Source organism: Lynx canadensis, chromosome B1 (genome assembly GCF_007474595.2).
Source record: "Lynx canadensis isolate LIC74 chromosome B1, mLynCan4.pri.v2, whole genome shotgun sequence".
NCBI lineage: Eukaryota > Metazoa > Chordata > Mammalia > Carnivora > Felidae > Lynx > Lynx canadensis.
In genome coordinates, this window is record NC_044306.2 from 204,382,158 (window position 1) to 204,396,181 (window position 14,024).

Genomic DNA, 14,024 nt, shown 5'->3' on the forward strand with positions numbered 1-14,024 from the left:
TAAATTTGAATTGCAGATAAAGGACGGATACTTTGAGAGTTTGTCCTACGCAATAACTGGGCGTCTTGCATTTTATCTGGCAACCCTGATCTGGGGCAAGTGGACTCCGGGGCAGGTTAGGGCGCGGAGCAGGAAGAAGGAGTGGAGGGGGCGCGCGGCGCAGGAAGAGGAGGCGCACACCGCCGGCCGCACGCTTTATTCGGGCGGGATTCGCGGGGCTCCTGGGGGCGCGCCCTCCCGGGCTCAGGCGGCCTCCAGGCGGCGCGCGCGCCCGCAGACCGAGCCGCTCCGCTGCAGCGCCCGCAGCCGGCGCTCCCGGCTCTGCTCCAGCTCCAGCCAGTGCTGCGCCTCCAGCTGCGCCTGCGGGCGGGCGCCCGGGGCTGTCTGCGCGGGACGGGGCCGCCGCCCGCCGATCCGCCCCCCCCCCGCCCCCGCCCGCGCGTCGCCAAGCCCCTCCCCGACCCGGGACGCCGCGCCCCCAGCCTCCCCGCCCGCTCCCGGGACTCACCCGTGGCTTGCGATGCGCGGCCCGCGGCGCCGGTACCCGCAGCAGGGCCGCCTGCCTGCGGCGCTCGGCCGCCTTCTCCTCGACCTTGCGCTGCAGCTCGAGCACGCGCTCGTCCTGGGAGGGCGCCGCCGGGGCCGCGGACCGAGCTTTCCTCTCCTCCCACCTGGACGGTGGACAGGGCGGGCTTAGGAGGGGCCCCGACCACAGGTCAATGGGGGTGTTTTAGGTGCGGGGGGGAGAGGCTCTCCAAGGACCTCTGGGGTGACGTCCCCCCAGCGCCTCTACCTTCTTGCCCTTTGTACTTGACGCTTCAAAAATGTATCTCATGTATATTGGCTACGTAGGTATTTGGAGCAAAAAAGTGAAAACCCTCTTTTATCTTGTGCCTCCTTGCCACTCTCTTGCCTAGAGGTAGCCGCTAATATCTTTGCAAATCTCTATCATACTAGGTCATTCTTCCTTCCAAAATGAGACCTCATTATACAGATTGTTCCCCGTTGGCTTTGGTTTAGGGGCACTTCACAGCATCAGGGCATGTGGAGGTGCTGTTCACATGCTCAGCCACCATCCCTGCTTGGCTGGCTCCAGTCAGACTGTGCACTAAAATGGTCCTGGTGGATTCATGCCAGGAGGTCTGGCTACACGCAGAGAGCTCCAGGAGCTTTGTTAGTGGGTTTGGACCCTTGGAGGCTCCCCAACGCCAACCAGACTGTGTGTGTGGTCTATCAGGCTGAGTCTAGCAGCTGGAAGTGGTGAGACGTCCCCGGCACATGCCACCTTAGGGACCTGCTGAGTGGCCAGCCAGCTGTAGCTGGGCAGCCCCTACCCTACAGCTGTCACAGGACCTCCTCAAATTGTAACCAGAGCAGCAGTCACTCAGGATCGATAGTGATGGATTTTTTTTTTTTTTTATTTTAAGAGAAAGAGAGTGCTTGAGCCATGGAGAGGGGCAGAGGGTGAGAGAGAGAGAGAGAGAGACAGAGAGAGAGAGAGAGAGAGAGAGAGAGAGAGAGAATCCCAAACAGGCTGCATGCTCAGCCTAGAACCTGACACGGGGCTCGATCCCAACCCCCAAGGATCACAACACGAACCAAAATCAAGTCAGACACTCAATTGAGTGAGCCACCCAGGCACCCCAATAGTGATGAGTTTTGTGACCATCGACTGTATCGACTCTTGGGTTTAGCTCTGGTCAATGATCTCACAGTTTGTGAGTTCGAGCCCCACGTCAGGCGCTGCTTGGGATTCTCTCTCCCCTCTCTGCCTCCACCTCACTCGCACGCGTGCATGCACACACTCTCTCTCTCAAAATAAACTTTTAAAAAATTTTAAAAAGTTATAGTGAACAGTCTTGGGATGCTAGAGAAACATGAATACGGACAGGATGTTGAGATGATGTGTCAGTATGCTGTGGTTATGCAGGACAATGTGTTTTTTTCAGAAGATGCACACCGGAGTGTTTAGGAGTGAAGTGTCTGAATCCTGCAGCTCCTTCCAGATGGTTCTACAGGGACAGAGTAAGTAGCTAGCTAGATGAAACACACGGCAAAGGTCATGCTCATGAGCTACATGCCATCATTCTGCATCCAGGCCATCGTTGCATGATTTTTGCTGCCGTTTTTGTATGTCTGAAGATTAGCTAATAAGATAGTAGAGGTGGGAGAAGTTACTGCAAGGGGATGGCCTGGGCAGAAGGGTGGAACGTAGTTGTAGAACCCACCCGGGAGGTCGCAAAGGCAGGCTCGCTCCTTGCTCCTGCCTCAGTCACCTGCCCCTTGGGGCCACTGGTACTGACCTCAAGGCTGCAGACCTCCCCATGGCCGCGCGGCACAGCGAGATCTGTTCCACCACGTTCTGCAGTTCCTGGCTTCTGGCGCGCTTGCCCTGGATGATCTGGTCTCGCTTCTCTTCCTCCTCGCGCCTCCGGGTCTCCTTGAGCAGGGCCAGCCGCTCGCGAAGCTCCACCACAGACATCTCCCCTTCCAGGCCATACCCAGGGATCTGCAGGGTGATGGGGAGGCCTGCAGCTGGGCGTCAGGCCCACACCCAGCCCGCACGGCCACCTGCCATGCCCTGAGCTGTCCTCTGCGCCAGCACCGGTGCCCCTCCCCCAAGTTCCATCGGTCTGGCCCCTGGGCCCGGGCGACTGCCTTTCCTGCTCAGTAGCACCTGTGCAGCATCCCTGCCATTGGGCCTCCCCAGCCTTGGCCTCCCTCCAGGGACCGCACATGTCAGCTGGGTGCCCTGTAGGCCCCTCTACTGAGGTAGGGCCCAAATGGAACTCAGCCCTGTCTCCCTGAGTCAGGACCCGGGGGGCCTGTGCAGAATGCCCTGTGAACTTCCCACATCCCCTGGGATCAGGCCAGGCTCCCACACCAGCTCCCGGGGCCCTGCAGGCCTGCTCCCACCTCAGCAGATGCCAGCCTGGCCTCTCAGGGTGCCGCTCACACGGGGCTCCAGGCACCTGCTCTCTCCTCTCAGCCTCCACTCATCCGGCCTTCGCACACCTGCGCTCTCCCTACACTGCCCTTCCCACCTGGGCCTGGGGGGGGGGGGTCCCGGGACCTCCTTCAACATGAAGGCCACCTGGCCCACTCCCAGGAGCCCTGGCCTCCTGTCCCCAGAGGTCACAGAGGTCTCCCTGACTTGACTGTGAACTCTTGGGCCGGTCCCGGGCCTCCGGCAGGGCAGGTGCGGCGTCCGTGGTCGGGCACGCCACTCGTGCCGGCTGGATCCCGGGTGGTGCCAGACCTCCCTTGGTCCCGGTGGGCATGCTGAACGTGGTCTCCCGTGGCCACGCCAGGCACAGCAAGACGTGGGGAGGCTTCCCCCAGTGGGGCCGGGTCCTCACCTGGGTCAGGTCCACGAGCTTGCCCTGGCGCACCGGCTGTGTCTCCAGGGCTCGCAGCTGAGAGATAAGCTCACGGCGCCGCTTCTGCTCCTCCCCCGCGGCCTCTGCGCTGCGCTGCAGCAGCTCCCGGCTCTCCTCTATCACCTCCTGGACTTGAGGGGCAAAGGGGTGCTGAGGGGCCGCAGGGTGCCCTGCCCAACCCCGGCCCTCCCTCCAGGGCACTGGGCTCTCGGCAACCGCAGCAGCTCACTTAGGGCAGGAGGCCAGCCGGGGGCGCGAGCCGGGGTGGGGGGGAGCAAAGCTGGGCGCGGCCTCGTGGTTCCTGGCCCCCCCGCCCTACCTATCTGCTGCCGGCCCCTCAGGAGCTTCGTCTGTGCCACCTTCACGTTCCTCTGCACCTCCGCCACCCGCCGCACCAGCTCCTTCATGGACCTTTCCTCCTGGAGGCGCCTCTCAGCACACTGCTGCATCAGCTCCGCCGTCTGCTCACACAACCGACCCACCGTGGTCAGAGCCGCAGGGTCCCCCCTGGAGCAGACCCATTGCCCCGGGCTGCCCCCAGCCCCAGGAGCAGCATGAGGTGACCCTGCATCACCCCGGAGCCCAGATCTGAGCTCAGCAGCTCCCGGAAGTCCCCTGGAGGTCAGGCCTACTGGGGAAGTTCCACCTCGTGTCGCCCCTTCCTCCACTGTGGTTCTGGGGAAACCAAGTCCGAGCCGCTGGGTCTGCCCCGAAGCCTCTCCCCGGCCCCCCGGACTCCAGCTGAGAGAGGAGGGCGCTCAATGCTTTGAAGCCATGTGGAGCCCAGGATGTGCCAGCCTCAGGGTCCCTGTCACATGAGCCCCCAGGCACGTCCTGCTGGTCACCCCACTCTTCTTTCTCGTGCTGTTTCAAAAGGTCAGAGGTTTTTTTTTTTCTTTTTTTTCTAAAACGTGAATGTGATCTTTATTATTAGAAGGTCAGAGTCTTAAACAACAGGACAGGGTGTGGTTTTGCCGCTTTGTCACACATGACTGGAATCCTCCCGTGTGTCTGGTTGCCTCTTGCCTCTGTGGCTCTGCGCTGCGTTCATTAGCCTCGTACACGGTATCCCCTGGACTGTAGGTGGCTTATTTTTGTGGCTGTACGTTTTGGGGTATATCACAACGCTTTCATCCATTCTACTGTGGAGGGACATTCAGGTTGCTTCCAGTTTGGCACTATTGTGAACGATTCGGAATCACGGTTTCAGTCCTCCAGATACTAAAACGCAGTGTGGGGTTTACGCCTTCTGTCGCTGGCCCAGGGTGGCCAGGGGCTCCGGGACCCCCAGCCCCCGGCAGTCTGTGCAGTGGGGGCTCATCTACAGCTGCACCGTCAGTGGAGAATCAGCTTCCAGGCCGCTTGGACTTCAGCTTTAGACACTGGGCACCAAGTAATCCTTTTGTAAAACAATTTGCTGGCGTATATCAAAAATGCCTCTCGCCCATCCTTTTTGATTTGTCCAGTTTTGCCCCAGGTTCTAAGAAAGGGAACCAGGGCTCTCAGAGAAATAGCTTATTTTAGGGCTGGGACAGGGAAACCACCAGGTGAGCCTGGTGCATCTTCTAGTGTCCCAAAGTAAGGAAGGACACAGGGCAGTCAGAGGGACGCAGGAGGTCAACCTGAAGGGGCTCCCAAAGGCCAAAGCTTGCAACGGAGTAACACTTTTGATAACACAAAGTGTAAAAAAAATATGCATGGGTCCACACTGAAAGAATTGATGGAATGAATTCAAGAAAGTGGGGGAGAAGAGAGAAGTCCCCTGTGCAGCAGAATTCTCAGTAGTCGCCCCCCCCCCCCCCCCCCCCCGCCGTCCCCGGCTGCAGGCTTTGCCTAGAGATCCCCTTCTGCACGGTGCTATGTGGAAAGGGGACACTAACTGCAGCAGAGAAAGCCAGGCACGACCTCAGCCAAGGGGTCAAGGTCAACATCACAGTGAAGAGCTGGTTGACAGCAGGTGCCCTTGACAGGCTGTGATGGTCCTCCTCCCCAAACCCCAACCCCAATCTAACCATGAGAGGAACATCGGACACGCCCCAGCTGAGGGGCATCCAACAGGATACCTGACCCACTCTCCTTGAAACTGTCAGGGTCACCAAAAAAAGGAAAGTCTGAGAAACTGCCACAGCCAAGAAGAGTCTGAGGCATGACCGTTAAATGTGATGTGGAGTCCGGGGACAGGAAAAGGGCCTTCGAAGGGAGAAAATGTGATGAGATCTAAGCAAAGTGTGGAGTTCGAGTAAGTCACGTACCAGCGTTGGCTTCTTGGCTGTGACAAATGTACTGCGGTGTAGTGGGTAGCACCTCCCCCAAATTCACGTCTACCTGGAACCTCAGAATGTGATCTCACATCCAATTAAGTGAGGATCTCAGGATGCGATCACCCTGGGTTTAGAGCGGGCCCTAAGTCCAATGACAAGTGTCCATAAGAAGAGAGGGACGCAGAGAGATGCGGACGCATGGCCGTGTGAGGACGGAGACAGAGTCTGGGGTGGGGCTGCCACAGACAAGGAGTTTCTGGGGTCTCCAGAAGCTGGAAGAGGCAAGGAAGGGTCCTCCCCAGGGAGCTTAGCAGAGAGCATGGCCCAGCTCACGCCCTCCTCGACCTTGGACCTGCGGCCTCCACAACTTGGTCAGGCCCGCGGTGCCTCCCTGTGGCGGCCCAAAGCCAGCGTGGGGACGTAAGGCGTCACCAGCAGAGGCGGCTGGGTGGTAGGAAACGGGAACTCTCTGCACCGTCTTTGCAACTTTTCTGTAACCCTTTAAACTGTCCCGAAGCAAAAAGTTTATTGTTAAAAGTACCTTCGAAAACTTGGTAATAAGTGGGAAGATACTTATGTGGAAATACAGGTGAAAAGAGGTGGGCGGCCAAAATCTGCAAGGGGTCTTATCTCAAGTGAGCTGACTAGGGGCAAAGAAAGAACAAACCATGAACCACCGCCGTGGGCGAGGAGGCCTGCCCTGCTGGGTCCCAGGGCCCCTGCCCAGCTGCACCTCGGGGACAGCACAGACACAGCTCAGGGCCAGTGGAGAAGCGGGGAAGGAGGGGAAGAGGCAGCGTCTCCTGGCTCTCCATAAATGTGCACGGAACCGGGGCGGGGGGCAGGTGTGAGGGCAGCACAGGACCAAGGAGAAGGCCTAGGCTTGGGGGGGACACGCTGCACTGTGAGTGCCATCTGCCCAGACCAGCTCTGCCACCTGAGGCCTTGCCAACGTCTTTGTGGTACCCACCTCCTCAGCATCCCCCACACGTAAGACATGCAAAGGGCAGGGGGGCAGGATGGGACAGAGGATCAGAAGTTGTTAGCAAAGAGCCCGACAAGGGGCTCGAACCCACAAACTGTGAGCTCATGACCTGAGCCAAAGTCAGACGCTTAACCGCCTGAGCCACCCAGGCACCCCTGTAGGCTCTTTCTTATTCAACACAGCACTGGAAAGTTCTAGCCAGTGCAATAGGCTAGAGGAGCAAATGACAGGAATGTAGGTCAGAAGTTAAGAAATAAACTGTTCTTTACAGATGACATGATTGTCTACATAGAAAATTACAAGGGCTCTACGACAAAATGCCTTGTTTGTCCTAGAAAAATTATAAGGTGGTTCAGCAAGGTCCTGAGATAGATGATCAACACACAAAAGTCAATTACGCTTTAATATACTAGCATCGGATACATGGACATCAGAATTAAAAATATAACACCACTTACAATTACTCAAAAATAATAGAAGACACACTTAGGCACAAATCTAACAGAACACGAACAGGACTTGAATGCTAAAAACGAAACACTATACGACACAGATGAAAGAAATAAAGGATTGAAATAAATGGAGAGACGTGCTGCATTCATGGATTGGGAGCCCCAGTTGGGTGGTCATGGAAGTCGATCCAGACCTCAGACCACGTATGAGCATAAACTTGGTGCAGATTAGAGATCCAGACGTAAAAATGAAATATAAATACTAGAGGACACCTAGGCGCATTGCTCTATAACACGGTATGGGAAAAACCTTTCTCCTCACTCTTCAAAGTCCAGGCACAGTAAAAGGAAACATTGATTAGTCTGCATGGTAAAACACACAAGCAAAGCCAAGTGACAGATTGGGAGGAAATATCTGCATTGTATCATGAAAAGTCACTGTCCCTACTGTGTAAAGAACTCTTAAAAACCAAAGAAATGAAGGCTGAGAGCTTGTTAGAAAATGTTCAGCTGATCTTTGGCAAAGGCACCGAGACCACTCAGCAGGGAAGGAACTGTGTCTTCAACAAACGGTGCTGGGAAACCCAGACATCCACACGCACAAGAATGAAATTAGACCCTTATTTTACACCACACACAAAAATCAATTCAAAGTGGATTAGAGACCTAAACACAAGACCTGAAATCACAAACTCCTCGAAGAAGACAGGAGAAAACTCCCTCATATTGGTCTTAGCTTTTTTTTTTTTTTGGATTTGACATCAAAAGCACAGGCAAGAAGAACAAAAATGAACTACTGGGACCACATCAAACTAAAAGGTTTCTGCACAGCAAAGGAAACAACCAACAAAATGAAAAGGCAACCTATGGAATGGAAGAAATCATTTGCAAACTATGTATCTGATAAGGGGTTAATACCCAAAACATATAAGGTACTCCTACGACTCAATAGCAAAAAAACAAAACAAAACAAAACAAAAAACAAACAACAAAAAAGCCAAATAACCTGCCAAAAAATGGGCAAAGGACCTGAACAGACATTTTCCAAAGATGATAAACAGACATTTTCCATGTGCCAACAGACACATGAAAAGATGCTCATAACCACTCATCATCAGGGAAATGCAAATCAAAACCACAATGAGATACCACCTCACCCCTGTTGGGATGGCTATCATAAAAAAGTCAAAAGATAGCAAGTGCTGGTGAGGATGTGGAGAAAAGGAAATTCTGTGCACTGTTGGTGGGAATGTAAATTGGTGCAGCCGTTGTGGAAAAAAGTATTTTATTTTTTTTTCTGAAAAAATTAAAAATAGAATTACCAGTTTTTAAAAAGTAATCTCTGCACCCAGTGTGGGGTTCCAACTCAGGACCTTCAAATCAAGAGTCACATGCTCTACGAGCTAAGCCAGCCAGGTACCCCCAGAACTACCAGTTTTAAAATTAGAACCCAGAGCCAACCGACACATGAAAAAATGCTCAACATCACTCATCATCAGGGAAATACAAATCAAAACCACAATGAGATACCACCTTACACCTGTCAGAATGGCTAACATTCACAACTCAGGCAACAACAGATGTTGGCAAGGATGCGGAGAAAGAGGATCTCTTTTGCATTTCTGGTGGGAATGCAAGCTGGTGCAGCCACTCTGGAAAGCAGTCTGGAGGTTCCTCAAAAAACTAAAAATAGAACTACCCTACAACCCAGCAATTGCACTACTAGGCATTTATCCAAGGGATACAGGTGTGCTGTTTCGAAGGGACACATGCACCCCCATGTTTATAGCGGCACTATTGACAATAGCCAAAGTATGGAAAGAGCCCAAATGTCAATCGATGGATGAATGGATAAAGAAGATGTGGTATAGGGGCGCCTGGGTGGCGCAGTCGGTTAAGCGTCCGACTTCAGCCAGGTCACGATCTCGCGGTCCGGGAGTTCGAGCCCCGCGTCGGGCTCTGGGCTGACGGCTCAGAGCCTGGAGCCTGTTTCCGATTCTGTGTCTCCCTCTCTCTCTGCCCCTACCCCGTTCATGCTCTGTCTCTCTCTGTCCCAAGAATAAAAATAAACGTTGAAAAAAAAAATTTTAATAAAAAAAAAAAGAACATGTGGTATATATATATATATATATATATATACAATGGAGTATTACTGGGCAATCAAAAAGAATGAAATCTTGCCATTTGCAACTACGTGGATGGAACGGGAGGGTATTATGCTAAGTGAAATTAGTCAGTCAGAGACAGATAAAAATCATTATGACTTCACTCATATGAGGACTTTAAGAGACAAAACAGATGACCATAAGGGAAGGGAAATAAAAATAATATAAAAACAGGGAGAGGGACAAAACAGGAGAGACTCATAAATATGGAGAACAAACTGAGGGTTGCTGGAGGGGCTGTGGGAGGGGGGAGGGGCTAAGTGGGGGAGGGGCACTAAGGACTGTACTCCTGAAACCATTGTTGCACTATATGCTAACTAATTTGTATGTAAATTTTAAAAAATAAAAAATAAAAATAAAATAAAATAAGGACAAAAAAAATAAGTAAATAAATAAATAAAAATAAAATTAGAACCCAGAAGTATCACTTCTGATATGGATTCAAAGGAAATAAAACCACTGTTTTGAGGAGACATCTGCATCCCCCATGTCCACTGCAGCATCATTCACAATATCCAAGACATGGCAACAACCTAATTGTCCCTTCAGAAACGAATATGAGAACACTCTGCAGCCTTAAAAAAGAAGGGAGTCCTGCCATTTGCAAAAACATGGGTAAACCGGGAACATATTATGTTAAGTGAGATAAGCCTGGCACAGGACAGTTGCTGTAGGATCTCACTTATGTGTGGAATCTAGCAAGGTCCACATCATGGTTGCAGAGACCAGAGCCGTGGGCATGGTCCAAGTGCGCGAAGTCTGTTAGAAGATGGGTACGTTCCAGAGACCTAATGTGCAGGGTGGGGACTGTGGTTCATAAGAACGTGTACATGAAATTTGCTAAGAGAGATCTCCAGTGTCCCTGCCACACGCGGAGGAGGTGGCTGCGGGAGGGGACGGATACAGCAATTTGCTCGATTGTGACAATCACGTCGCGATGGGGCGTGTATCCGAACGTCCTGTGACAGACCTTCAACAGACACGAGTTTCACTCGTCCATCGTGCCGCAGTAGAGCTGCGAGAAAACGGACAAAAGGCACGAAGAGGTCGTTCACAGAAAGAGATACAGAGATGGCTCTTGGATATATGGCAACACGCTCAAATTCATACATAATCAATGAAATGCAAATCAGAACTGTACCGGGATACTGTTTCTCACCTACAAGACGAGCGAACACTTCTGAGTTCAGCACGGCACACTCTGCCGGGGTCTGCGCACGCTGCCCGCGGAAGGTGAGGAAACTGCGTGCCCAACAGCGGGGACCGAGCCCCGCTCTCAGTTACTTTGGGGCTTAGTGATGTCCCCTCTAGAAGCTTACCTTGAAGACCTCTCTCCACAAACACGGAAAACTGGCCCTGTGTTTCCCATCGCAGACAAAGCAGGGCGTGGCATTTTATGTAAGGGACAAGGGAGGAAGGAAGGGTTTGTACACAAGTGTACGTATTTGCTTTAAGGAAAGAGGATCCAGAGGTTAATGAAAATAAGAATTGAGGTGGGGAGGTGGCAAGGGACTTACAAGAAATGACGCTTCTCTGAGTCTATTTTTCAGATCGCTTTGACTTCCTATTTGTGAAAAAGGACACTAAGAAGGCAGGAAAAGCAAACCCTAACATCAAATACAAACAGACACAAACAAGTTATCCAAAGGGCATTTTCGAGTGAACTTCCAGCATGGCCCCCTCCCCCTGCCCAATGCAAGTCCCCAAGGGCACACATCTGGGGACAGACAGAACCGAGGTCAGGCCTGCGGACCCCAGGCCACTTGGGAGCCACTGCAAAGAACAGGCTTTCAGGGAAACACAGGTTGGGGTCCCCCACCCAGGCCACCCGTCCTAGGAGGAGGCAGAGCCAGGACTGAGACGTCTAAAGCTTCTGAAGATGCCTGCAGACCCTCCCATGGGAGAGGACGCCGTACGCAAATGTGTTGGCTTTCCAGAAGTTTCCGCCAGAACCTCAGATCCTCCTTCGTGTGTGGATGTGTGGGCCCACTGCCCCTCCTGGTGGGGGCAGGGGGCAGTCTGGGCCAGAAGTGCTGTCCACTGAGAGAGCCTCCAACCCCCGCCCCCAACCCGTGAAGGTGCAGAAAGAGAAACCACAGCCACCGTGTGGATCTTAGGGGTCAGACCACAAGCCATGACCACGGGAGCTGCCACAGCCCGCCAGCCGGCCCCCAGGTACTCCCGCTGCTCCCGCAAGGCTGCGTCACCTCCTCCTTCTTCTGGTCAGCCTTCTCCTTGTTCCCTTGCACCAGGCGCTGCCGGGCCAGGATGGCCTCCTCGTGGCTGAGTTTCCCCTGCAGCCTGTGGCACTCGCTCGCGGCCAGCTGCTCCTCCCGGCCCTCCGCCTGCACCTTCCTCTGCCACTCGAGGAACTCGGAAAAGTCCCCGGCCCCGTCCACAAGCTTATCCACCCTGGGGAGAGGGGACAAGAGTGGGGGCCTGTGCTGGCCGTGGGGGGGGGGGTGCACGGGTTCCCTGGGGGTGCGGTGGCCTCGCAGGCACGGGGAGCCGTTCACCCATCGCGGGCCATAGCACCTGTCCCCCACCCACCGTCCGCCTGTCCCCGTCCTGTGCCTCCACCACCTTTTGGCCACCTGTTCGTCTGCTCACCCATCCGTCCACCTGTCCGTCCTCTCATCCACCTGGTCAGCCACCCAAACCCCCACCCACAGCCCAACTCATGGGGTAAGCACAGGGGACCAGGGTGCTGGTGGTCAGCGGGGGGCCTTAGGGGGTTCTGAAGAGCAGGTGACCCTGAGAGAAGTGGGGGCTGGGCCAGCTTTCTGCTAAGGCGCCTTCTGCCCAGTTTCCCTCGCTGAGCGGGTCATCTTCTTCAGATGCAGCCGTGACCCTAAGGCTGGCCTGCCTGTGGCACCCCCAAAGCACCACAGCCACCAGGCCCCGCCTTCCCCCCCTGCTGGCAACCTCCTCCTCTCCCGGGAGAGCCGTCCCTGCACCCCTTCCTCTGAACAGGGTGAGGAGCCGCCCGCCTACCTCTCCAGCTCTTTCTCCACCTGCCGCTGGTATAGAGATCCTTCCCGCAGGATGGCAGCTGTGTTGAGCTTCACAGGGACGTTGTTGGTCTGCAGGAGACAGGAGGGGCCGGCTGCAGTCTGGTGGCTGGTGGGGGAGAGTCGGGCCAGCAAGTGTCCCCCTACCCCCCACACTTGCCCCCCGGCCCCTAGGGTGGGGCCTCCCTCAGGGCCTCCAGCTCTGGCCATCTGATCCCCTGGGCACAGACCTGGCCAGGAAGTGAGTGTCCAGGGAGAGGGGACTAGACCAGGCACCCCGTGCCCAACCTGGCCGGTCAGGAACACCCCTCACCTTGTAGAAGGTCAGCTTTGGAGTCTTAAGGATTCGGGGCAGGAGTCGGGGCTGCAGAGTCTTCCGGGAGTCCTGCGGGGATCAGGCCCAGCACCTGTGCCCACTGGGTGCCCTTGGACGCACCCTGGGGGAATGGTGGGCCCAGCACCCCCGGGAGGGCCAACGCGCTCCCCTGTCCTCACTCCAGCTGCCCACCCGAGTGTTCCCAGCCCACGCCCTGCTCACGGGTCCCACGACAACACTTGTCTCCCATGCCCTCCCCGGCCTTTCCTGGGTGTAGGGCCGGCCAGGCCTGGGGACCACAGTTCCCGGTCAGGGGTGCTTGAACCTCTGGGTTCAGGGCCCGTCCCCCGAGTGGCTCCCTGGCACTGGCTTCCACGACTGGCTTCCTGGCTGCTAGGAAGTTGCTCCTTGCCTGCTGCTGCTCTGGGGTGCTCCCAGGAGGGGCCCCACAGCCCCGGTGTGCGGAGCGGTGGGTCGACGAGCACCCCCTTGGAACTCAGCCAGCACACCCCCAGGGCCATGCCCCGCCTGCCCCAACTGCTTGTGGGGGCCAGGGCACCGCTGCCTCGCCCTGCTGCCACCGGCGGTAGAGGGAGCCCACAGTGGGGAGGGCAGGGCAGGCCCACTCCTCTGGACAGAGCGCCCACCACGAACAGGCCTTCCTTGTCCTGCGTCCTTTACTTTTTCTTTATTGACAAACTTACCTTGGCTTTTTTTTTTTTTTTTTCTTACGGAAACAGTAAGTGCTCAGCATGGAAATGTGGGAACACCCAGAGAGGGATGCGTGGATCGCCCGTGCGGATCTGGAGGTACATCTGCACCTGCCGCCCCGCCCGGGCTTGGGGAGCAGAGACCGGACAGGCTAAAGAAGGGGCTCATCGCGTCACCGCTCAAAGGGCGCAGGGAGGGACGGTTCCATGTGGTGGGAGAGTGCCACCGTGAAGACCGACCCAGGGCGAGGAGGGTGGGTGTTACCTGCGTCGGGGGCTCCCCGCGGGACCTGGGCACCGCGCACCGCATCTCCTCCACGTTCGCCCTGCGCAGCAGCTCCTGCAAGAGGCAGCACTTGGCTCTGGCCACCCCCCCCAGCGCCCTTGGGCCTCGGGAGGGACGAAGGCACAGACCAGCTTCCCGCTCTTCCTCCGCCCCCCTCCCCCGTCCCCCGCCTCCTCACAGAACGCCCCCCAGAGGGTCTAGGAAGGCAGGGCTCGCCGGTGGGTCCTCACCTCTGCCTTCCAGCGATTGTGTCTCTTGGTCGTCTCCAGCAGCTGCTGCTTCTTGGGCGGCTGGTAGGTGCTCCTGGGGACCTGGTGGCGTGGCCGGAGGAAAGCCTGCGGTCAGCGGCTATGGTGTCCGGGCTGTGTAGAAGGGCCAGGCTGGTGGCCAGTGGGATATGGGTGAAGAGAGGGCGGTGCCGGGGACAGGACGGTGGACCGTGGTGCCCATCCCAGCAG

At 55.8% G+C, this 14,024-nt stretch overlaps 1 protein-coding gene across 1 annotated transcript in view; it reads right to left on the reverse strand.

The window, feature by feature from the left end:
• Positions 1–243: 243 nt before the first annotated feature.
• Positions 244–14,024, reverse strand: part of CFAP99 (cilia and flagella associated protein 99) — a 40,519-nt gene continuing 26,738 nt past the window's right edge. Inside the window, exons 7-16 of the mRNA XM_030314520.1 lie at positions 13,797–13,877; positions 13,546–13,620; positions 12,568–12,639; positions 12,238–12,326; positions 11,451–11,655; positions 3,700–3,841; positions 3,360–3,511; positions 2,304–2,509; positions 509–671; positions 244–384 (exon numbers count right to left, since the gene is read on the reverse strand). Of these exons, the coding sequence (XP_030170380.1) occupies positions 244–384; positions 509–671; positions 2,304–2,509; positions 3,360–3,511; positions 3,700–3,841; positions 11,451–11,655; positions 12,238–12,326; positions 12,568–12,639; positions 13,546–13,620; positions 13,797–13,877 (1,326 nt within the window). The remainder of the gene's footprint in view (positions 385–508; positions 672–2,303; positions 2,510–3,359; positions 3,512–3,699; positions 3,842–11,450; positions 11,656–12,237; positions 12,327–12,567; positions 12,640–13,545; positions 13,621–13,796; positions 13,878–14,024) is intronic.